At 33.2% G+C, this 23,084-nt stretch overlaps 3 protein-coding genes and 1 non-coding gene across 5 annotated transcripts; 1 reads left to right on the top strand and 3 right to left on the bottom strand.

Annotated features, from left to right (window-relative positions):
* The first annotated feature begins 2,708 nt into the window (after positions 1-2,708).
* On the top strand, positions 2,709-2,783 carry TRNAI-UAU. The gene has a single exon. It is a non-coding gene; the product is annotated as a tRNA-Ile (tRNA).
* An 803-nt stretch (positions 2,784-3,586) lies between these two features.
* On the bottom strand, positions 3,587-13,035 carry LOC123226582 (6-phosphofructo-2-kinase/fructose-2,6-bisphosphatase-like). 2 transcript variants are annotated; one of them, XM_044651127.1, is made up of 23 exons: positions 12,729-13,035; positions 12,554-12,617; positions 11,757-12,049; positions 11,104-11,310; positions 10,492-10,713; positions 10,299-10,394; positions 9,917-10,015; positions 9,778-9,807; positions 9,008-9,061; positions 8,345-8,398; positions 8,170-8,247; positions 7,591-7,682; positions 7,420-7,477; positions 7,243-7,317; positions 6,724-6,771; positions 6,194-6,291; positions 5,522-5,597; positions 4,952-5,014; positions 4,713-4,804; positions 4,484-4,552; positions 4,331-4,394; positions 4,187-4,252; positions 3,587-3,827 (listed from the first exon to the last, which is right to left on the bottom strand). In XM_044651127.1, exons 1-23 carry the CDS (start codon positions 12,921-12,923, stop codon positions 3,750-3,752), a joined length of 2,271 nt encoding a protein of 756 aa, XP_044507062.1. In that variant the 5' UTR covers positions 12,924-13,035; the 3' UTR covers positions 3,587-3,749. The 2 variants fall into 2 exon arrangements, with proteins under 2 accessions (XP_044507062.1, XP_044507064.1); XM_044651129.1 differs by having other exon boundaries at positions 10,504-10,713.
* An 895-nt stretch (positions 13,036-13,930) lies between these two features.
* Positions 13,931-14,577, bottom strand: LOC123226269 (protein CHUP1, chloroplastic-like). The gene is made up of 2 exons (XM_044650793.1): positions 14,344-14,577; positions 13,931-14,212 (listed from the first exon to the last, which is right to left on the bottom strand). Exons 1-2 carry the CDS (start codon positions 14,575-14,577, stop codon positions 13,931-13,933), a joined length of 516 nt encoding a protein of 171 aa, XP_044506728.1.
* A 341-nt stretch (positions 14,578-14,918) lies between these two features.
* Positions 14,919-17,852, bottom strand: LOC123226453 (ran-binding protein 1 homolog a-like). Its single transcript, XM_044650972.1, has 4 exons — positions 17,563-17,852; positions 17,331-17,482; positions 17,116-17,241; positions 14,919-15,537 (listed from the first exon to the last, which is right to left on the bottom strand). Exons 1-4 carry the CDS (start codon positions 17,709-17,711, stop codon positions 15,317-15,319), a joined length of 648 nt encoding a protein of 215 aa, XP_044506907.1. The 5' UTR covers positions 17,712-17,852; the 3' UTR covers positions 14,919-15,316.
* Between the last annotated feature and the right edge of the window lie 5,232 nt (positions 17,853-23,084).

The raw sequence follows: 23,084 nt of genomic DNA, 5'->3' as shown, positions 1-23,084 counted from the left end.
AGTGATGGAAAATTTTCTAAAAATGATGCTATAATGTATTAAGTATTATTTTATTGTTAATGACAGATATCAAATATATATATATTTATATATTAAAATCGATAATCATGTATCTTTTAGCAACAATTCTTTAATAATATAGAAAAAGATAATCAATTGATACAATGGTAATTATGTATTATGCTAATATATATTATTTATAACTATTTGGTGATCGATTGGACTTATATATATTTTGGCCAAATGACTATTTTTCATGAAGGTTTGGTAAATCAATAAGTTTTTAATTTAAAAAATTAATTTTTTTACTCTTAGTTTATTTTTATTAGTGAATTTCATTTAATTTTAGTGTAAATTATTGTTTTATCATTTGTTAATATAATGATAAAAATTCCCTGTCATTTAATACAAATTCAATTTTCAATTTGTTTTTAATTTCATTAAAATTATAAAAAGTATCTAATCAAAAATGGAAATTTGATTGACCAGTTTATCTTACAATAATATTTAATTTACTAATTTATCCTCCAGTAATTATAATTATAATTTACTATTTTTATTTTTGAAAAAATAATTTTTCATTAATTTTTCTTTTTTATTCCTTCTTCTCCAATCATCTACACTTCTTTACCACCAACTTTAAGTCATCCCTTTTCTCCTCTTATCATTTTCATCACCAACCGTTGATCATCCTTCTCTTATAGTCATCTTCACCATTAACACCACCCTCATCATTCTCTTTCAGTCATTTTCACCATCCTTTTCCTTGTCATTTTCATTATCTTTTTCATTTTTTAATTTCTTAAAAAAAAAATTTCAATAACTCTAAACTTACATTTACTTAATTAAAATGAAATGAATTAAAAAAAAAGAAAAGAGGAAGAGATAGATTAGAAATTATTGAAACAAAATGAGTGGGAAAATAAAAGAGAAGAGACAATAATGGAAAATTAGTGGGAAAAAGAAGAGAAAGAGAGACATTGACATTTATAAAATATAAAAAATTGGGAAAAGAAAAGAGAAAATATGGTAATGAAAAATGAATGAGAGAAATAAGTGGAAGAGGATGTTGAGATTTATTGAAAATAAATTGGTGAAAGAAGAAGAGGAACATACAATATTGGAAAAATGAGAAAATAAAAACATGTAAATATTTCTATAATTGTTGTTTTTTATTTGTGTTAAAATTACCTTTTAACCTTTTACATAATAAACTTTATTTACAAAAAATAAATAACATGTGAAAAAATTAAAAATTTCAAATTTAAAGGGTAAAAATTTTTTATTTCGCCAAACCCTAGGTAGGTAGGAAATAGTCGCTTATATTATTTGTAAATTTTTTTTTTTTTTGGGTTTATATAACCCACAAGCACACATTTTTTTTAAAAAATAAAAAATTTTATTTACATATATAACACAGGAAAAAAACATTCCTAGCTAGGTGTGACAATATTGACAAATGTAGCTAGCTAATGTTGGATCTTCAAGAGTGTAGGTGAAACCTCTTGTCATGGTCATGGACCACAAAGACCATGCTTCTAGCTACATTGATTTTGCAGCATATGCATGATTAATCTTATTCACTTACAAGAAACAAAAATCAAAGAGAAGGAAAAAATCATATCTGAAATGGATTATCCTGACTTTGCATTCACAAATAATCAATGCTGCTCCGTTCTTATGTAGCTTTCTTTGACAACTCCAAGCTGCGGCATAAATTTTCTCAAAGGGGCTGCTAAAACTACTCCTTATTCTTTATATGCAGACGTTGTCATCTGTGGACTTTATTTCCTGCACATACGCCTCACTCAATCACGTGCTTTAGACAAAAACTTATTCATAGCAACTTGCATGGCTTAATTGACTGCAAACTAACGGAGATCCCTCCCTCCTACAGCTCATCTACGTTGTTGATTTTCTTTAGATTTTTGCTTTTCAAATAGATGAAATTGCAGCATTCACACGCCAGTTTAGCCTTGCCTTATATATATGAACATTTTTTATGTATTGATACAGAGAGACGGTCTGAAAATTTGATATTAAATGTGAAAACTAGAAAAAAAAAATGGACCAGGATCTAGATCTAGATGAGTACATCAATAACTATGAAAAATGAATCGAAGAAGCAAGAGGGTTCAAATGAATTGCAAATAATATGTTTTGTATAAATATTTCTTGAACATTGAACAAGTATTTATGGTGAGAGATAATGTTTTCGAATGCAGACAGGATTCAGACTGGAACAGTGGCATACATGTGCTTCATGTTCTCAGTGACAACGACAAAGGGAATAGCGTTAGGAATGACAGCAGTCGTCATGGACTTACTTATATATATATGGGTCTGGTGGATCTCATTGCTTTAGTGTCGTGCATGGTTGAAGAAGGCATCCTTCATTGCTTTCATTTTTAGTCAGATTGGAACAGTGGCATATATGCATGTTCTTCATGGTCTCAGTGACAACGCCAATAGGGATAGTGTATATATGGGTCTAGTGGATCTCATTGCTTTCGTATCATGCATGATTGAAGAAGGCGTCCTTCATTGCTTTAATTTTTAGCGTCGATTCTCGACTTTGGCCCTAAAACTTCTGTTTAATCCTAATAAGATAATAATCAGTGAAGAAGGAAAAATTTATGGTTGCAGTTCCCATCACAATGAATCGTATATGTAAGTTTTTTCCTATAATTTGAAAAAGTTCAATAAACGGTCCCGTAGCTCAGTTGGTCTAGAGCGTTGGTCTTATGAGCCGAAGGTCGCGGGTTCGAGCCCCGCCGGGACCATGGCTGACCTTTTGTGTTGATGGGACCTTTTATTCAATTTCTGAACCATACCTAACATGAATATGGAGCCAGCTATTTAATGTATAAACACTTGTTATTATGTGCATTTTTCCTCACTAATCCTCATGGCCTCTCCTTATGAAAATCCCAAACTTCATCCTCATCACCTTCTCCATTGTGTATATGGCGTTGGCACCACCATTTTCAGGTGTCAAATTTAAGGGAAAGACCAACCACCAATACTATAATTGTTTCACCAGTGCGAGGAGTGGAGGGTGGTGGCGCCACAAGATCATCAGCACTTGGGGTGGAACTGAGCATCATCGACAGCTTCCTTGCACCATCCTCAAATCACAACCAATAGGGTAAGGTTGGAATTTTCTGAGTGCTCTATATATATGTCTTGGGGTTTTTGAAAAGGAGGAGATAATAAAGAATTTCCCAGAATGTCAAACATGTTTATCGCAGTGATTGGCTTGACAAATGGCTGACCATCCATTCGAGCTCCCCTCTTTGTAGAGCTTCTCTCCATGTTTTCTATCATTTATCATGGCTTAAATTAAGGCCGAAAGAGTATTGAAAGAATGAAACAACTAATTTCCATCTCCTAATTGTGTTAATTTAACAATTTAATGTGGTCTGGCCTCTTTGCAATTGATCCCATTTCAAATAAATTTGTGTGCATTTGTTTGGTCTTTAATTCAAACTGAAGAATCAAGATTTGGTCTTCTTCCTCTCAAAAGTAACCAATTTTCACTTTAAAACGTAGAATAAACATTTATCTATGGCAAGGTAGAGTGGGATTTATGAAAGAACTTGGGTTTTGCCCAAGAACTTAAATTCAATAATTAGTATAGCATTTCTAGAAAAATTACATTTTCCTTGTGAATTGTGATTAAATGAATGGAAAATTACCTCGAAATTCAGTTCCTAAATTGCAAATTTGAGTTTTTCTTTCAATTTGGTTCAGTCCATGAGTTTGTATCGTTTCTCTTGGACACCGGTAACTCCCATCTGTATCTCGATTATAGTGTGAAGCGGCATCTGAAAATAGGGGAAAAAAAAAAATACTTCTGTCAGTATGAAACTCTCACAGTATAGGCCAAAATTCAAATACAAGTGTTCCATTAACCATTGCGTACTAAGAAATTTAAAACCTTATTCAACACTAACAAATAGTCTTTAACATAACTGTCACCCTCGAACATCCACCAGACAAGAAGAGTTTGGGAACAGCAGTAAAAAGATTAAATCAGGGTTGCACTTTTAACTCAACACTGTAAATCTATCTAGATGGGGAGCAATTCTGTTTTATCTCTACTGGAGTAAATGCAAGCCACAATCAAGGTTGCAAGCAGTTAAAATATACAAAGAAGTGCCATTTTGGATTGTTTGTTGATTACCTCGATGTGGGGAATTTCTTTGAGAGGCCTATCAGCAAAATAAGCATATAATGCTCTTAATACCGCCTGCAACATTAAAGAAAAAAATTTGAGATTATATATATATTGAAAATAGCATGAGCTAGATAAATTTATGCATATAACCTGGTGAGATATCACCACAACTGGTGCCCGTTGTCTTTCAAGCTCAATGATTACAGGTTCAAGCCTGCACAAATGCAGGAAGTTAATTTTTGCTGAACAAGTTAGCAGACAAAATATTCAAAATCCTAGAAAAATAACAAACAAACTGCAAACCTTTGAATGACATCAAGATAAGATTCTCCACGTGGATACCGATACCTCAGTTTGTCCATCTTACGAGCCCTGTATTTACAAAAGAAACATAGAAACAAATGTCAAACTTCAGCACACGTAGTTTTAGTTGACCAATACTCATAAACCACCAGCTCACCAAAAAAAGTCTGACATAATAAAATGAGTAGCATTCAATCTTATTAATCAGAAAAGAAGAAGAAGAACTTACTCATACTCCTCAGGCATATTCTTCTTTATCTCTTCATATGTCATTCCATCACAAACTCCAGCATTTATCTCGTCAAGTGCACGCCATTGTATCTACACAAAAGATCTTAAGATTCGTTAGAAGCTCCATATTTGATTATAGAGAAATGTCTAGCTTTAGGGTCACATTACCCATGAAAGTTGAAAACAATAACTTCGAGAGTCAACAAGTTAATGACATTTTCACATATTCTTACTGACCTTGGGAAATCCAACAATTGGACCGGCTGTCAAAATCGTCCTCTGCAATGTGCTAGTCCATATCTAGACCACAGCAATACAGAGGGAAAAGAAAATTAACTCATTTGCCATTATGACACTAGGCATTTTAATCATAAACAAGACTGTTCAGATATCCCAAGAAACATTATAATAAAAGTTAGTTTCAAATCTTGAAAGGTAAAACAATATACTATTGTACAGACATGGCCCAGATATTTTTAGTTATTTGAACCCAGTGCTCAAATTCTTCCCAAAGCCAATCTTCAACCTCACTATTTCACAGTATGGAAATCCCTAATTAGGAAAACAAATTAATAGTTGCCACTTTCAAACATATCTGAAACTTAAGCATAAGATTATAACAAAGATTTCTAAAGCATGTACAGTTTTGTTTGCCAGAAATAATGATATAACAAGATTCTGTAGATGACCATCATAAAAATTGTGAAGGATCACCATAAAACCTTTTTTTTTTTAATTTGGGTTCTAAGTAATAATACAATTGAACTCCATTTACAAAATTAATTTTTTACGTTCCTTAAAACTTACAGAAGCAGCCCTTTCAGATTTCAGTCGCTTCTCAATGAAGTTAGTGAGTTTCCTTGCATAAATTTCTCCTTTATCACTGTCATAACAATTTGCAAATAACATCAGTAAGTCACAAATGCAAAGTCATTCAACCAACTATATACTTCATCCGGAAGAAATTATTAGGAGATTTCTGAGTTCTACACATGCTGCTAATCAGTGTAAGCTTCCTTTTCTAAAACTAAATAAGACTGCAACTCAACAACAGTGTTAACTCTCTACGATAATTGACAGAGAGTTAGATGTAGCCACATTAGAATCAAAAGCAAGCTGGTGCAATTCATTTTATTTTAATTTTCATTGCAAAGAAGCCTGTCAATAAATGACAAATAAACATTCACCAAACACCTCAAGTAGGGCTTCAGAAATTATCATTTCAGTAGGGTTTTGGATCTACAGGGTGCCTGATCAAAGGAAATAGGGATGGCACAGCTGCACATGCCAAAGTCAACATTTGTAATTAAACAACAGAACATGCAAAAACCATCATTGCATCATTGCAGATAGAAAGTCTAACCATACAAAGAATTCATTTCCAGAGGGAAAAAAAAATGAGAATCACTCGCAAGCTTCAAAATTTAACAAAATCGACACCAAACAAGTCAAATTTGAACAATCAGTAGAAACATATACCTCAATACAGTGTCACCCCCAATTCGACCTCTAACATTATCCCGACTCTCTCCATGCCTAGTAAGCAATATTGGACGGGGTGTAAGATGTGTATTCACCTGCAAAAGAGGTGAAAAAGTATAGATATTAATGCTGATATATATATACTATGGATCGTCACATATAGATGTCTGCAAGCCATGCATATATGATCCATCTCTTTTGAGGATTCCTCCTATACCTCACAATATTACTAAAGCTAATCTAATAAGAGATTTGATGTTACAATATTATGTTCTTTTAAATCAATACCAAACAATATATCACTAAAGCTAAGATCAAAACTCTCAACATTTCACACTCCAGTAAAGCTAGTTAAATCTCAAATACAAAGTCTAAAATGTTAGGTAAGTGAAACATACTTTATTTGGTTACACTTCCTAAAAACAAATAGACAAGGATAAAAATTCACAATATTTACATTAGGATCTAGAGAATATACATTATAAGATAAAGTACAACTTGAGAACACATTTAATTGGAGAACCTACCAAGAAAAAAACAATTCGTCCTGGAAGATAGCCACCGATATTGTTGACCTGAAGCAAAATATGAGTTCTTGTAATAAAATATCAATTCAGGTATTACAATATGGACAAATTAGATAAAAACAATAAAAAGTACAAAGAGATGCTTGTCCATCTAACAAACTATATTTTGATGGTGGAGAAAGGTATAAATATATTTTCCATACAGACAGTTGTCAAGCATGGGCCATTTTCCAAGAAGAACTGAATGCTACAACTACCTAAGTCCACAGGTAAAGTATTTCTTTACCACCATTAACAAGTGGTTTAATAAACACAATACAATCTCCAAAGACAGGTTTCATGAAACAATAAAGCGCTAATGATATGAATTATGAAATATAAAATGTACTCAATTAAGCCTTTCATATCAATTTTGAATTGAACAACTATATTTCAAAAAGGGGCTGGAATATAATCAAACTTATTAAGACATTTATAAATTATTATAGCCAAAAAGGTAATATAAACAGTAAAACTTACTTGTATTTGTCCACCGTGTCCACTGACCATATCAATCATTTTGATATAAGAGCCTTCTTCTACTGGCTCATAAACCTAATAAAAGAAACATACACATAGATCTTAAATGTTGTTCAATATTCACAAAGAACAATATTAACAAGACCAATTTATAGAATTTATATGTCAGAACTGTACCTTTTCATAATTGGCTAGTCGATTTTTGAAATCTTGTGATCCAGCTTCAAAATCTGGCCTGTAGAAAAACATCAATTTCGAAGCAATAAATAAACAAATCCTATTATTAAGTAATGAATACACATTGTTTAATCCAAATAAGATAACATTGGTTCAAGAGAGTATCCATACTCTCCAGCATAGTCAGGGCTTTGTTGAATTTTCAAACGTATGTTTCTTAAAATAATGTCTCGATCATTGCAAATTGTTTCCAAAAATATAATCTGCAATGAGAAAAAAAAAAACAGATTTATGAGAGGACCAGTCATATTTTGGCTATACTCTTAAGCAAGGTATCTCATGGGGACATACATCAACTCTTGGAGTCCTTGAAAATTATTTCAAATCAATAAAAATAGCGACTTATAGAAGAATCAATAAAACACAAAACCTCTATCAAAAAATGATAGTTGAAATCACAACTTCACTAGCGAAAAGGTATAAAAAAAAATGAACCTTCATTTTGTTTGAATCTGATACAGTAACTTTTATCTTGTCTACCAAAACAATGAAGTATGAACCTGGCCCTTTTAAGACTTTCCTTCTTTTGATGTGAACACAGCTAAGGCTGTTGATGCAAACATAATGGCTAATACAAAGACTTGAATACAGAATTTAGCAAGTAATGGATCCCTAGCATATTTGCTTCCCTTAACAAGCATGTTATTTTCCCGTTTGGGAATTCTTAATTGGCTGCCTATAACATGGTACCTTGCATTTTCCTTCTGCCATTTTCAGCAGCATATTCCTACGCTTCCTTGCACTATTAGTAGCATCAAATATTCCAACCTACAATTACACAAAAAAAAAGGGCACAAAAATTTGATAGGAATGGGAAGGGAGTGCAAAAAACTAACACTCAAAATCAAATTTAAATTCAACTTACCTGGCCACCTTCTTGCATCCAGGATATCATATCCTCCATTGCCAGGGCTGCTACCTAGCAGCATGTGAGATATTAAAACTATGTACAGAGAAGAAGGTTAATATGATATAGGTGCTTACCAATTACCCAGAAAAATGAAATTCAGTTTTACTAGCATTTATAGGAGAAAGTGAGACACTGAAGAATGACATGCCAGCATTTAATATTGAATATAATACAATATATCATTGCAATTAATCTCTTTATGATTTCTTCAGAGCATTGCTATTGCGCTTTTCTGGTTTCTTTTTCCCTCAGAAGGATAACAGTGGGATATTGTACTGGAGGGTCCAATGTTAAAGCCATAAATTCTCAACAATTAATGAACCACAATAGTTATTTTTTCCATAAAGGGACTAGTGCCTAAATGTATTCAATGAGTATCACATGCACAAGTATGTAACCTTTAAAATTCAATGAAGTTTCATTGTTACATCTCATGGGAAAAGAAAACTTTACAAACTATAAAAATCTAAATATCCAGTTCAGTCTTACACAAAACTTGTCAATGGTTAAATTATGTATTTTACAAATAACAACAGTATAAATGAACCTGCCTTTGCACTAAATATAAAAGCAAAACCTGTTGTAACATGAAACAAAGAATCATCTGTGGATATTCACCTCATTACGTGCTTCCATGCCTTCAGGATTGTCAGCTCGGAAAAAGTCCGCAGACTGCATCAAAAAATGTGCCATACATAATATCATCCATGATATAAAGACATCATCAAAATGCAATACTATAAATGATAAATGCTTAGAATTACATCATTCTAACCATAAAAGTCCAGGACCCTACCCACTATCAAATCCCTATTCTGAGGAGAAGAATTTTACAAAGTACTTAGCTCAAGTGGAACAGACATCCTATCTTTTATTATTGAAAGAAGGCTTATTTAACATAACTCAGGGACAGAGAATTTAATATGTACACCAAAGGGAAAATTCTTAAAAATTTTTGAACTATGAAGAGATCTCCTAACAAACATCAATGATTGGACAAAGATTTCAAAGAGAAATATTTCAATTTATATTTCTTCTTACAGCAATTTATTCAATTTCAGGCAACCAAGTGATATGTTTTCTAGAGTCACCAAATGCATACAATGGTAAAAGATCATAAGTACCATAGGAATACGTTTAAGAGCAAATACAGGAGGCTACATGTTCCTTTTACATCTAAAGGATGTGTGCATGTGCATGTCATAGAGAGAGAGAGAGAGTGAAATAAGTCAGGATAGTATTATCAACTTCTTTATGGTATTAGTAATAACAATAATCCAAGCTGAATTTTATCCATGCAAAATAACACTGAAACAATAACTTTATCCTGTTGCCAAAACATTTGCCAATAGCTGATAAAAGTCTAACCAAAAGCAACTTAGTTTTACCAGATTAGCTCCATGCTTACGGCGTCGATACTGTTACAACCAAATGAAAGAAAGGGTCAAGTTAATCTTCTCTACAAATTATCACCCCACAGAGTAAAAATAGAAGCATGAGCATTATTGTGGTTGCAATAGAAATAACCTTCCCAACATTGAAGTGTTTGGTATCATGCCCCAACCAGCGAAGATATCTTGTAAGTTTAGCAGCAGTAAAAGTCTTGCCTCGTGCAGGCAAACCAACCTGATAAACAGACAACTTTTTAAGAACCTGTTCTTGACAATACATATGATTTATTGAGACAATTAATAGAACACAAACGTATGGGTAGCTGTTTCCAAAACTCAACTTTCAGACTATCTGAAAAATGGGATATTCAGTATTTGAATTTATCACAAGCCGCACATGTTTTTTCTTTTTATTTTTCTTTTTTGGTTGAGATGTTAGAGACTTGATTAAGGAAACATGCAAAAAGGATGGCTTTAACTTATCACAAACTGACCCATTGCTCTTGGGAGAAAAATACCAGGACAATTGCCAAGTGTCGATCCTCCTTTGGCCCAAGCATCTGGTCAGCTACAGCCGCAGCTGCAACAGCTCCGGCAGCTGCTGGCATTGAATTCTAACAATTAACAGAAAGAGAAATAAAAACATCAATTGACTGCCAGAAACAGCATAAAATATAACTTGCATAATATTCACTAAGAGGAGATATGTACTCTAAAATAAACCTTGGTTTCATCATCCAATTTGAGGTCCATAGCAAAAGTACTTGCACTAGCTGATTTGACTAGCCTAGGAGATCCAACACCCCTATCTACAAAGAGTCCCCTGTGACTGTCTTGCTTTTGCAAAGGAAAAAATGTACCCACTGACTTTGATTCAACCATCCCAGAACCAGAATACTCCTTTGATGGGTCTGGAACAATAACCTCAATCTCCTGTGTAAAAATCATTAGATATAGAGTATTAGAGTAAGAACATAAGATAGAAAACTGTGAAGATATCTGCCATCAAAGCAGAAAAACAGTTAGTAACAATAAATACTGTCCTATTGAAGAAGTTGAGCATCAATATCTATATGTACCAAATCGACCAGCGAGTTTGACCATGATATGCTCGAAGTTGTTAAATTAAGTTCACCTTATAAAGATCAGACAGACCGCAAAATATTTAAATTTGTAGCAGCAATGAAATCGAAGGCCCATGTTAACAATTTGCAGTGACAAGGACTGCATAATATTCTTCAAGACATATCCCAAAAAACAATAATGCATAGATGCAAATCTATAGATGTCTATAAATTCACAAGATCAGTCACCAAGATAAACCTTTATAGTTGCAGGTCGATTGGAAGAAATTCCACTATGTGAAACATTGCCTGAGCCATCAGTACTAGAGAAAACACCAGTATGGCCTAACAACCTCGGAATCTCTGTATTGTTAGCTGCATAAACCAGACCTGAGTTGGCAGAAGTTGATGGAGCCGGCACAACATAATGTTCAAGATCAAGCTCCAAACTAGCTAAAGAGCCACTCTGCATAAAAAACACAAATTATTTTAGTCAACATTGCATAGCCATAGACTCAAACATCCTAACTAAACTATACAGAAAAGAAACAAATGTTTGGAATTAATGGCCTAAGCATTAAGGTCACTCTACCAAAAAAAAAAAAAATCAAATGAACTAGAAAGACAATCAGTTCACCATTACCTACACTGTTTACACACTTGTAAAACATCAAACATTACAAAATTTCGACAGGTTAGTTTTAGAAATCATAGAAAATCACTTTCAAGGTACAACAATGATTAACCACCTCAAAAGATACAACTTAAAGTTCTTTTGTAACAATAGATGCTAGAGTGCTTTGGCTAATCTGATACACTTTGCTGGTTTTGAAAATTATGTTATGGAAGCATTATGTTTATGCCTACTCAATCAATAAGCCAACAAAATGAAACCGTATTTGTTTATCATACCTCAGGACCCACTTGCCGTTCTGAATTAATACTAACATCGGGAATTCCACGCACACTTGAAGGCTGCAGGTTCTCCTGGTAAGCTCTCCAACTAGCCGCTAGATCAAAGGGCGAAACCCTATCTGCTTCAATGAACACTCGACTCTCAAGAACTTCACCACCTAACCTAAAAAACGCCAACCTCACATCCCCCTGCAAGGTACCGCCAGTGAGAACTCTGTTTGGACCCTCTTCAACTATGCAGGGCCCATCGCTGTATTTTGGCCTCAAAAGGAACTTGAAATCCAAAGTTTCTGCACGCAACACAAGACATGTAAAAGCTTGGAAAAATAAGAAAAAGACAGACCTGAAAACTAAATCAATGCACCTGCACTTGGACTAGCTGATCTACTTTTGCCACATTTTTGTGAGTATGGCTCTTGTAATAGGAAAGTAGAATACTTCCTTATAAACTAAGAATTTAGACTGCTTTGTAGTTTATATGTCTAAGTATTCTCACTGGGTTTATAAACTTCATATTTTCCATTGTTTGGAAATCAAAATGTCCACTCGACTAAGCTTAATTGTGAAAAGCATCAGAAAGCACTACAGTAGCCATGTAGAGTATAACTGAAAAGAAAAGAGGCTTTCAGAAATATGTTAAAAAGTAACAATCCCAAAAGTTGCACTAAACAATGCCTTTACATTGTATATTGACAATCTCTCAGCCAGCTTTCTGAGGAACCAAACAAAAGAACAAGCACAAAGAAATAAAATAAAAATAAATAAATAAAACAACAAGCATACCTCATTCTTACCATGATTAGGAGGAACAACAAAGCTGAGTTCCCACATTGACGCCGATTCACGCTCCATTGAAAGCTATTCAAATTTTTAATACAAAAATAAAAATTATAAATCAAATTTTAAAAAAAAAAAAAAGTCACTAGAACAGAATGATTAAAACAATTAGAATAAGCGAAGTGAATTTACAGCTTTAGAAGCGTCCCAAGAGCCAACGAGAGGGACAGAACCATAAATGTGAGGAATAAGCTCGCCTTTAAGCCTATAATTCTCCATCTTTAACGATACATAGAGTTGACCACCGGCTTGATCAAGGTTCTCCTCTCTCTCTTCGGCACCGTGGGAGTCACAGTCCTCTGTACTCTTCGACACTCCCGTTCCCATTCTCAAATTCTTTCTCAATTAATGTATATTCCGTTGTTTATATTTTTTGTTTGCTGTTTTTGATGAACGAGAGAGATTGAGAGATGGAGAGGAAATGAAGATGATGCTTCTGTCTACGTTTCCTTGCTTTGCTTTTACGTGACAGGTAATTGGGACGGATATATGCACACGTGTCAATAAAAAATGCTGAGTAGGATGTTCATTTTCCGTTGGTCAAAGGATTATTCCCCACCAAACCTCAGTAAAAAACACAAATTTACATTGATAATTTTTAAAAATTAAAAAATTTACTGTTAAAATTTAGAAAAAAAATTATTATTTAATTAAAAATATAAAAAATTTAATAAGTGAGAATTTGTCTTTATTGAACTTTGGCTGGAAAATAGTCCTTTGGCCTTTTCTGTTTGCTCGGATATTGTTGGTGTGGCCGAGAAAAATCCAGGGGCACCTTTACCGTGTAGACAAAAAAGGCAAGATCCAACTGTGGGCAGGTCTCAGATTCCGTTGCCTTATGGAGTGGCGTCGTTGCTGCTTTTACCATTCGAGACTGGCTAGAGGTGTCTACTGTGGACGAGTCGGGTGTTGTTGGCCTTGGATAGGGCCGGGCGGGCCAGGCCGAGGTCCAAACAAATTAGATGGAATTCATGGTCCACTCACTTGATGAACATTATCAAGTACTTAATATACATTCTTATAATGATGACTACACATACCGACTTTCTTCAGCTGTTCAATGCATGTATGGCCTCTGTATCAAGCCCAACTGAAAACCAAACTTTCCAATTTTTCGTATAAGAGATGATGAAAATGGAACGATTTGGTAATATAAAGAGTTTGAATTTGAGTTTGAGTTTGAGTTTACTTGGTGTATTTTATAGACAAATCGAACCCTTTAAAGTATCAAAATCTGTTCTTGCAAACATTCATCAATGGACATAAACTCTTTGCTTATAACTTTTTTTTAATCCTTTGCAAGTCTCAATGAACTTTGTTTCATCTTCTAACAGTCAACATTCTTGCACCCTTCTTGTTGCCTTAGCCAAAGACTCTTCGCGGTTGTCCTCAAATGATAAAACCTCGATTTCAAGGTTCTTCAAGTCCCTGTAACTGAAAGCAGCTTCTCTTAAAGCATCTGCTCTTCGCTCTGGCCATTGTAGGAAGTGCTTCAACACTGCCCTTTCATCAACCAAGTATAATAGCTCCCCATCTAGCCGTTTAACAAATGTTTCCACATCTGGTATCTCTGAAAAGCCAGGTGATTCAACCTCTTTAATCAAAAAATTTATGAACTACTCCTTTTTTTAACATCAGATTTTATCTATGTATCAATGAATGTACATTACATTGTCAAACAAAGAATTCATTCTTACAAAACAAAAGAGAAAAAACTCAATAAAAAATAAGATAATGTTACACTCACAGCTGAAAGACAGCTTGAGCGGTTCTCAATCTCTCCAATCATGTTCTCATTGAAAGACGCTACAGGAGCTGCTATAGAATTGGTTTTGTTGTCCATGTGGGCATCTTTCTTTGCAAGCAAGCGAGCGACACAACTCAACAACTTCTGCCACACCCCGCACTGCTTAGCCTCACCTAGCAGTTTAGACAGCAATGGAGGCGGTGGGGGTGCTGGTGCTAGTACTGGCATTGGCATTGATGGCACTACAATTTGATTTTGATTTATTTACTTCACTGGTGACCGTTTTTGCACTTTAATATACAATTAAATCATATATATCTACTTTGTATACGCGGTATATGTGTTATCACTTGAATTAATAATTTTGAATTATAAATAAAATAATACCTAATTATATAATAACACAACCCAAGATGAATACACATAATATTGCTCTTAATATGTATGCCCTGTGACACAGGCAATTGTTCATCATATGAGCCATCACCCTTTGTTTTTGAATGTAAATTGCAAATTTTAAAATAATTTAGACATGCATAACACAAGACATAAGTGCATTCAGCGAAATAAACTTCGGGCACTAATTCTCAGTGACATTATATTTATCATTTTCATCACTGCAAAACAAATAACAATCCAAACTCTTCAAAGTTCCGGAAGTAAAGCTCAATAAAAACTCTAGCAAATTTTTTTTTTCAGAAACCCTTTAAAAAAATATGACTTGAACTCACTATGATAAAAAGTAATTTTTTTCAAAAGCCCTACTTGAACTTCTCTGACAATACCAACTACAAAACACAATCATCAACATGCAAACATGACCCAGAGCTCGACCAATTGTTGACAGACTCAAATTGGACATAGACCCAAACCACTAAACCCCACAAATTGGTCCGACTGTTTTCACCAGCTTTAAGCGCCAAGGCATGGGCAAAATGTAGTCAACAAACTGACTTCATCATACACAAACCGCTTAAGTTGAGGAAGCAGGATCCTCAACTTTCTTCTCCGGGTCTTCACTTTTTGATTCCTTCTTGGCTTCAGGGGTCTCTTCCTCAGCTTTGTCCTCAGTTTTCTTTTCTTCCACACTCAACTTCTCAAGAAGACCGGCAGTTGAAGTTGCTTCCTTATTTTCCTCTTTAGATTTTTGGGATTCAGCAACTTCTGTAACCATTTCCATAAAGGTTTTGCAATCTGAAAAACAAAAATAGAAAAACATCTCGTGAAACAGACAATTAATGGAGGGAAAGAAGCTGTAACTTGTACAGAATTTTCTATTCCTATTTTTCACAGAACTAAAATAGAATTTTTTATATAACAAATATAAAAAGAATAACAACTTAGCCAGTTGCTGATAAATCTGCTCACCCCCATTACACACACACGAACTTTTAAGCAGCATGATAATCTTTATAGAAAATAGAAAGAGGCAGTTTAGATCAGACAACTAGCAATGCATCTTACATTGAAATCTACTGCATCTAACCATAAAAACCTTTCTTCTCTTATACACATACAGAAGGTAAAACGCATTCTGGGTACATATATTCACTATTAAACCTCCTCTTGAAACAAAATTTGAGTTTACACCACCTAGTCTCTCTGGGTTTGCATATTCACTGTTAAGCCCCCATGCAAATATAATTACTTAATCAAGAACATTAGGAAATATTTCCAGTCAATCACTGTTCCTAGATTATTAAATAATATGACAAGTCAATTATCATTTCATAAACCATTGATTTATACAATTAACTATGCATGCACAAAGATTAGAACGGAGAACCAACAATAGTTCAAACAAGAACCCATCTTCAAAGAAAAACTCTTTTACAAATCAAGATAGAAATAAAAACAAAATGCCAAAATTTTTTCATAGGAAAATATTTAACATACCTAATTTAAGGAATGAGACTATTTAACATAACTATTTTTTACAATTAGGTTTACATAAATCCTATATTGGGAAAACACACCTCAACAACCCACTTCACCAATTATAAATACGCTTCTAGCCTGATTCCAAAACTACAACATAGGTAAAAGGAAATTTAACAACTCACCACACTCATTATAGATGAGCTTACTTTTTTCCTTCCTCATCAAAATTCAATTTCATTCTAAGTTTTTCTTTTAATAGAAAACATAAATGTAAAAATATTAAAGTTTTTCTTTTTTTTGTTGAGCTCAGCTCTCATGGCTCAAACTCAATAAAATCTTAAAACCATGCTCGAGATCATTTCAGGCTCGATTGTGTTGAGCACCTGAGCTAGCGATTGAACTTGAGCCAGCTCGGCTCAAATCAAGCCCTACATGTAAATAAAGAGCTGAAGATACTTCAGCATGTTACCATCAAACTCTATGATTTGTCTATGACAGCAGTAACTAAAATCTACAAGGTATAGAAGTGCTTTTATGGCAATAAGAGAATGCAAATGTTCACATTTAAAAATTTAGCATTTATACTATAAGATGTCCATTTTTTCATTGTTTAGTAACTACGATTCAGATTTTTCATAGGAATGCTGATAATCACATCACATCACAGCCTATATAATCAAAACTTTAAATCAATCAATCTAGGGTAATCAAACTAGTTGTAATGAAACTAGGGATTCATCAAACAAAACAGCAGAAACTGTACAGAATCATTGCCACACAATCATATCAATAAACCAACTAATTTACCAACAAAAGTTACAAAACTTCAAAATACAGCACTATTAAACGAGCAACGTAAATCAATGATAGAGAAGATTTCACTATACTCACTCTCAACGGATCCGAATCTGATACAGAAAAGCTCATCCTTCAATTCCCCATCAGCGAAGTCAGTGGCGTGCCAGATACACGACTTATCATTACCAGGATGCTCTTGCACAGACATCGTCGGTAAAACTGCCAGCAAGACAAAACAGAGATTCAGATAGATAAATGAATAGCATTATTATTTAAAATATCAAAAGATTAAAAAAAAAAAAACGAACCAAGATGATTGGCGCAGATCTTGAGTGTCTTGGATTGCCTCATGAGAAGACGAACCTTGCCGGTCTGATTATGTTTCAAAAGCTTAACAGTACCAGCTCCTCTTTCTTTCCACTGATTACCGTCCTTATCAAATCGGTACAGTTTGGATTTCCTTTAAGAAAAAAAATCGAAACAAAGATAAAAAACCGAAACCCTAGAATTAGAAAAAAGAAACAGATCTAGGCCACTTACAGATCGAGGATAGGATCTTCGTCCTCTTCGCCGGTAGTAACAGAGACCTCCTCAAGTTTGACGATAGGGGCGACCTGAGCTCCGGTGTCTTCATCTTCGTTGTGTGGTGCATCCTCCTCTACTCTGTGATCGCCCTCGGTGCTGGCCATAGATTTGATTTCTGAGTTAAAGACTGAGGTTGTGATAACTCGCTGATTCAACTCTGATGAGTGTTTTTGGAGGCTAGAACGCAAGTAGGGTTTTTATACAGATACTATTAAGAGAGTTTTTTACGTTCAAAGTGGCGTCTAACGCACAAAGCATATGTACTGTTTTATTTTAAGGGGAAGGTTTGGATGATGGAATAACCGTTCCCCATACCAGAACAAGATATCTCCACGCTTAGAATAAACGAGTGTTTGGCTCCTTATACTTGCATAGGAATCAATTTGATTAAGTATGATAACACTAATTATCCAAGTTATATTCGAATCGAGTTTATTTAAATTTAAAAATAAGTTTGACTTAAAAAGTTTTTAAATAAGTTCGATTTAAGCAAATTCAAATTCGAGTCAAGAGTTAAATATTTTTAAGTTCGAGCTCAAGTTTGAGTCAAGAGTTAAATATTTTTAAGTTCGAGCTCAAGCTCGAGTCAAGAGTTAAATATTTTCAAACTCGAGTTTTAAGGGATTTAGCTTGTCAAATCACAAACCTAAAAAATTTTGATACAAATCAATTAAAACAACATCACGCATTAAAACAATATCGTTTTAGTTATTTTTACTTGATTATAGTAACAAGTTGAGTTTAAAACTTGATTTAAGATCAAATTCGAACTCAACTCTCTTCAAGTAAGTTAAGCTCAAGTTTAGGTAAACTTCATTCAACTCAAATCTAACCCAACTAATGATGGACCATGTCTATGAAAGACTTGCTTACAATCATAATATCTCTAGCTAGGTATATACGGCCAATCAGGTACCATTTTGTTGGATTTTGGTGGGTTAAATCATGGTTTTAAAAATGTTCTACTATCATCTTATAAGAAAAATGTTTACGGTTCATTAGAAAATTATTGTTGGAGTTAAGTCGGATTGAATTAGACAGTTTAAACAGTTAAACCAAGTAAAAAGTTGAGTTTGACTCAGTTAGTAAGATGAAAAAATCAAAATTTTAAAAAAAATTATTTTTAAGAGTTGAACAAAAACCCTGTATATTTATTTTAAATATATATAACATCAAACTAAGTTTATTTTTATATTAAAATAATTTAAATTATATATTTATTTTAGTTATACAAAATTGTTTTATATATTATTTTTAAATAGTTAACATGTTTGACTATTAATCAAATGGTTCGATTGTTGATTGGACCGAATCATCGCTTCACTTGGTTGACATACATTCCGATTCTAGAAAGATTGGGTTTAACTTCAAGCCTTAAAGTTTATGATCCCATGCTAGCTGACATTAAGGAAAAGAAAATAAAAAACACCAATCTATTTTGCCATATTCTCAAACCAAAACATTTGAACTTTATGCTAAATTGAAATTATTCATTACAAGCAATTACACTCAGTACGGATATGCATATTGAGGTTTACCTTTATTATGCCTAGCAGTTTGGCAACCTAGCATCCTATCACACACGTACAAACAACCCACGCTAAGAGTATGTAGATTACTCACATCTTCTGAACGTGTATATCCGTATAGCATAGGTATTTGCTCTATGTGTAAGAATGTTCGAGTTAATCATGTACCCAACCTCGCTTAACATGTAATAATTTTGATGATACATGTGTTATCTTAATCAAAGGGGAATCGAAGCTTAGTGAAATTCTAAGCACCATGTGCCCTTAGGTGACAAGAACATCCACTCATCCAAGTACATAAACCAAATAAATAACATCTGCGAGGGAACCTTTGATCTTTTGGAACTACTAGCTCTCACTCTAAGATTTATTGTTATCTCACTAGTAGTCTTTTAAGCTCACACATAATACATTCTTTGAATCCCCTCTAAAAGATATTTAGTCACTCTTTGTAATTGTTCCCAATTAATACATTAAAAATGAAAGTAAATAACAGTACAGTGAACTTAGGATTTGTTCAGGCAACCAAACTATTGAAAAAACTCCATCTTATTGTAATGTTTTATTGTATTTTCTTCTTCCATGGACACTCTGTATAACACTTTGATTACAACTCTTACGTAATATTTTCAAATGGTTACATAATTATGCTATTGCATTTTCTAACGTCAATAATTTTTTATGTTAGAAAAAGGCTTTCGAAAAAGCTCTTACTAGTGTTTTAGTCAAGCTTACTTCACACTCCCTTCAACACGAGCATTTTCCTAAGGCTTGCGCCAAAATGCTTCTTAAAATGCCCTACTCACCTAGGATAAGTGTAAAACCCTTCTCTAATCAAGTACCTTCTAAGTGTCCTTAAAGGAGAGTTTTGAAGATTTACACCTAAGTAGTTCATATTTAAAAAAAAACACATGACTTAAAAATAACATTAAATCGAAATATAGAACATTCAAAACATTTAAAAAAATATTTCATCTCATTAAATATCAATTCAACTATTCAATATAATTTTAACTAAAACAATATTTAAGTTGTAAAAACGTTGAACATGTTTTTTTAAACATATTAATTAAACAATCCAAATAGAAACCAACATTTATACGAAACAATAAAACATTAGTCATTCATAAAGTACCTCCTAATCTTGTACCAAACATATCTCTCGACCTCCTCTTACCTACAAAACATTATAGAAGATCAAGCGAATGGTAATCACTTAGTAAATAGTTGATCAGTTTAAACCTTATATCATAATTCAATCCACATCCTTAATAAATTGGTTGCAACATTATCCTTACATCACATCTAACCTATAAAGTCATGTAAACATTTCAGTCATTCATGTTATAATGCTATTCATAAAGAGACATTTTCTTTTCTTAAAACCCTTTTTTTTAAAGCATTTTTTGTCTGCTTGTTGACTTGTTGAGGCATGGGGGCTAAGAGCTCACCTTTCATAGTTACAATCCCTCTTTTTATCCACACGACATATGGATTGTGAAAAGCATCCCCTATTGAGGGTGGTTTGCAAAAAGGGTACCCAATGGTTACCGCATAACAACAACTTTCATAAAATTTTAAAAATGCACTTTTCATGTAAAGCATGCTTTTATGAGCATTTTCAAAACTTTAATAATATACAAGAACAAGTCCCCTTTTTACATGCAAAAATGATAATGTTAACTTAGAAAACATGCAATTTAATTTGTACATGGTTGAACTTTTCATTGAATGTTTTGTGATATCTCTACCATAAACATATCATTTTTATAAACATATCATTCTTTAATTAATATAAAAGCATTCATAATATCATTTGTGCACTTCTTTTATCATATTTGTATCCTTCAAGCACTCATTACTTCATAAAGAGGGTTAATACAAGCCTTAAATGAGCTTTCATGAAAAACAAGGCATTGTCATAACATGCATTATTAAGTAAAGCAGCATGCCTAACATTGGGCAACTTGTGCTGCTACAACATTCATTTTTTATGTCAAGACACTTGCTTTCTACCCAATGTGGGAAACTTGTGCTCCTATCTTATTTGTCAAAAAGAAAGACAAATCCCTCAAAATGTGCATAGACTATAGATAGTTGAACAAAGTCACCATCAAGAATAAGCATCCCTTATCTAAAATATATGACATGTTTGATCAGTAAAATCTTCTATTTACTAAGTGATTATCACTCACTTCCTTACTTTCCTTGTTTTGCAAGTTCTTGATGACTTTATACTAGACATCTTTTGCACATTTTATTTGTTATTTTAATAAAGGGTATTTTGATAATTATTTAAATTATGTATTGAATAGATGAAATTTTAAGTGAATGCATGCTCATTTAACTAAGATACGTAACAATTTCTTTTGGATGGTTGTGTTTCATAAGGGGTTGTTACAACTTATTAAAGGAAAGCAACAATTTTACTAGATAATGTCCTTTCTAGGCCTTATGTTTTGAAGCACCTTGTTGTTGCCTCCAGTAGCAAAGACAACAAGTTGTTGTGTAAGAAGTTGATGTTATCATAATGGCAAACCATTCAGAAAAGACCTAGGTCCTTAACAAAGTTATTGGGGCATCATTATTGGTAGGTTTACAATGTGATGCACACTAAGGAAGTATCTAGGTCCTTTGCTCAAGAGTACTCTACTAATGTCTCTAGCAGGGGAGAGGATTGGTTTTCAATATGTTTGAGTTATTCCACAAGAGAAACACTTTAGTTGACTTTAGCAGCCTAATCACTTAGAGTTTTCTTTAATCTTCTTCAATGAGTGTCATGGGAAAAGTGTTTTATCAAAGATTGATGGAAGGGAATGTGTTTGTTGGAAAATACACCAAATTGTTGATGGTGAAAATTCCACTTACAAGAAGTACAAAAGATTGAGGGTGTAAACTTACACAAGCAAATAATGATGAACAAAAAATTTTTAAAGATATTTGGCATGTTGCTTCGATGTCTATGAATATTGTTATGTTATTAATTATCAGGTGAGATTTCACTCAAGTAACAATAAGAAATTATGAATTGTAAAATTGTCATCCCATATGTCTCAATACAATTTGATATTTATAGGACAAGAGGAAATGATTATTATGTGATTTCATAAAAAGATATGCATAGATCCTTGTAAGTTAAATATGAATATTTAAGAAAGTCTAACGATTGTATTATCCTAGTGAAATAAGAGATAATTGTGCTATCATATAAAGTTAGATGATAGGGATGAAATGTGACTATATGATAATAGGATATGAAAATGTTAATTAAGAAGATTGTATGAACGATTGAAACTACTATACCTACTCTCCTCACTACTTTTAGAGAGTATAACTTCTATCTGTATCTTGGATTGATTTGCGTGTGTAGAACATGTCTAATCACTATATATTGATCACAACTGATAGCTTTTTTATACAATTCTTGTACATTTTTTAAGGAAATATAGTTGTGAACCTAAAATTTCCTCAGTCCCAACAACTTAGTTCTAGTTGGGTAACTGTGTGAACAAAGAGTGAGAGACAAGGCAATAAAGATTAAGTTCAATAAAAGTGGAAGCCATTAGTTGAGATTACTAATGTCGTTTGAGGATCCTCAATGTTAAGTAGCATGCTTTACGTTGCCTCTTATTCATAAAATTATTGGTCTATTCTAGTTTTACACTTTGATTTTATGACTTGCAAGTTAAATGGTGAGATTGTTTCAAGCAAGGTAACCCAAAAGACATACAAACCAAATTGAACTGCTTCCATTCATGTGCATCAATTGAAGGTTAAAAGACTTGTTCTTACCTAAGATATAGTGAAATCACAAGTAACCCTTTCAAACTTTTGAAAACTCAAACACCCACTCATAAGCAAAATTCCATTAAAAAACTTAATTAAAGTTAAGACAAAACTATAATTTAACAAAAAAATTTTAAAAACATAAAATTCATTCATTTCGGC

The sequence above is a fragment of the Mangifera indica genome, chromosome 9 (genome assembly GCF_011075055.1).
Source record: "Mangifera indica cultivar Alphonso chromosome 9, CATAS_Mindica_2.1, whole genome shotgun sequence".
In the NCBI taxonomy this organism is placed as follows: domain Eukaryota; kingdom Viridiplantae; phylum Streptophyta; class Magnoliopsida; order Sapindales; family Anacardiaceae; genus Mangifera; species Mangifera indica.
This window is presented reverse-complemented; position numbering and strand designations above follow the sequence as displayed.

Coding starts and splice junctions, on each gene's coding strand:
- LOC123226582 (XM_044651127.1), bottom strand. CDS start 12,923: ATGGGAACGGGAGTGTCGAAGAGTACAGAGGACTGTGACTCCCACGGT. Junction 9,808..9,916: donor AACACTTCAATGTTGGGAAG/GTTATTTCTATT, acceptor TGGTTGTAACAG/TATCGACGCCGTAAGCATGG. Junction 4,395..4,483: donor TATCTTGATGTCATTCAAAG/GTTTGCAGTTTG, acceptor GCATTTGTGCAG/GCTTGAACCTGTAATCATTG.
- LOC123226269 (XM_044650793.1), bottom strand. CDS start 14,577: ATGCCAATGCCAGTACTAGCACCAGCACCCCCACCGCCTCCATTGCTG. Junction 14,213..14,343: donor GCTCAAGCTGTCTTTCAGCT/GTGAGTGTAACA, acceptor AAAAAGGAGTAG/TTCATAAATTTTTTGATTAA.
- LOC123226453 (XM_044650972.1), bottom strand. CDS start 17,711: ATGGCCAGCACCGAGGGCGATCACAGAGTAGAGGAGGATGCACCACAC. Junction 17,483..17,562: donor GAAGATCCTATCCTCGATCT/GTAAGTGGCCTA, acceptor TTTTTCTTAAAG/GAAATCCAAACTGTACCGAT. Junction 17,242..17,330: donor GATCTGCGCCAATCATCTTG/GTTCGTTTTTTT, acceptor TCTTGCTGGCAG/TTTTACCGACGATGTCTGTG.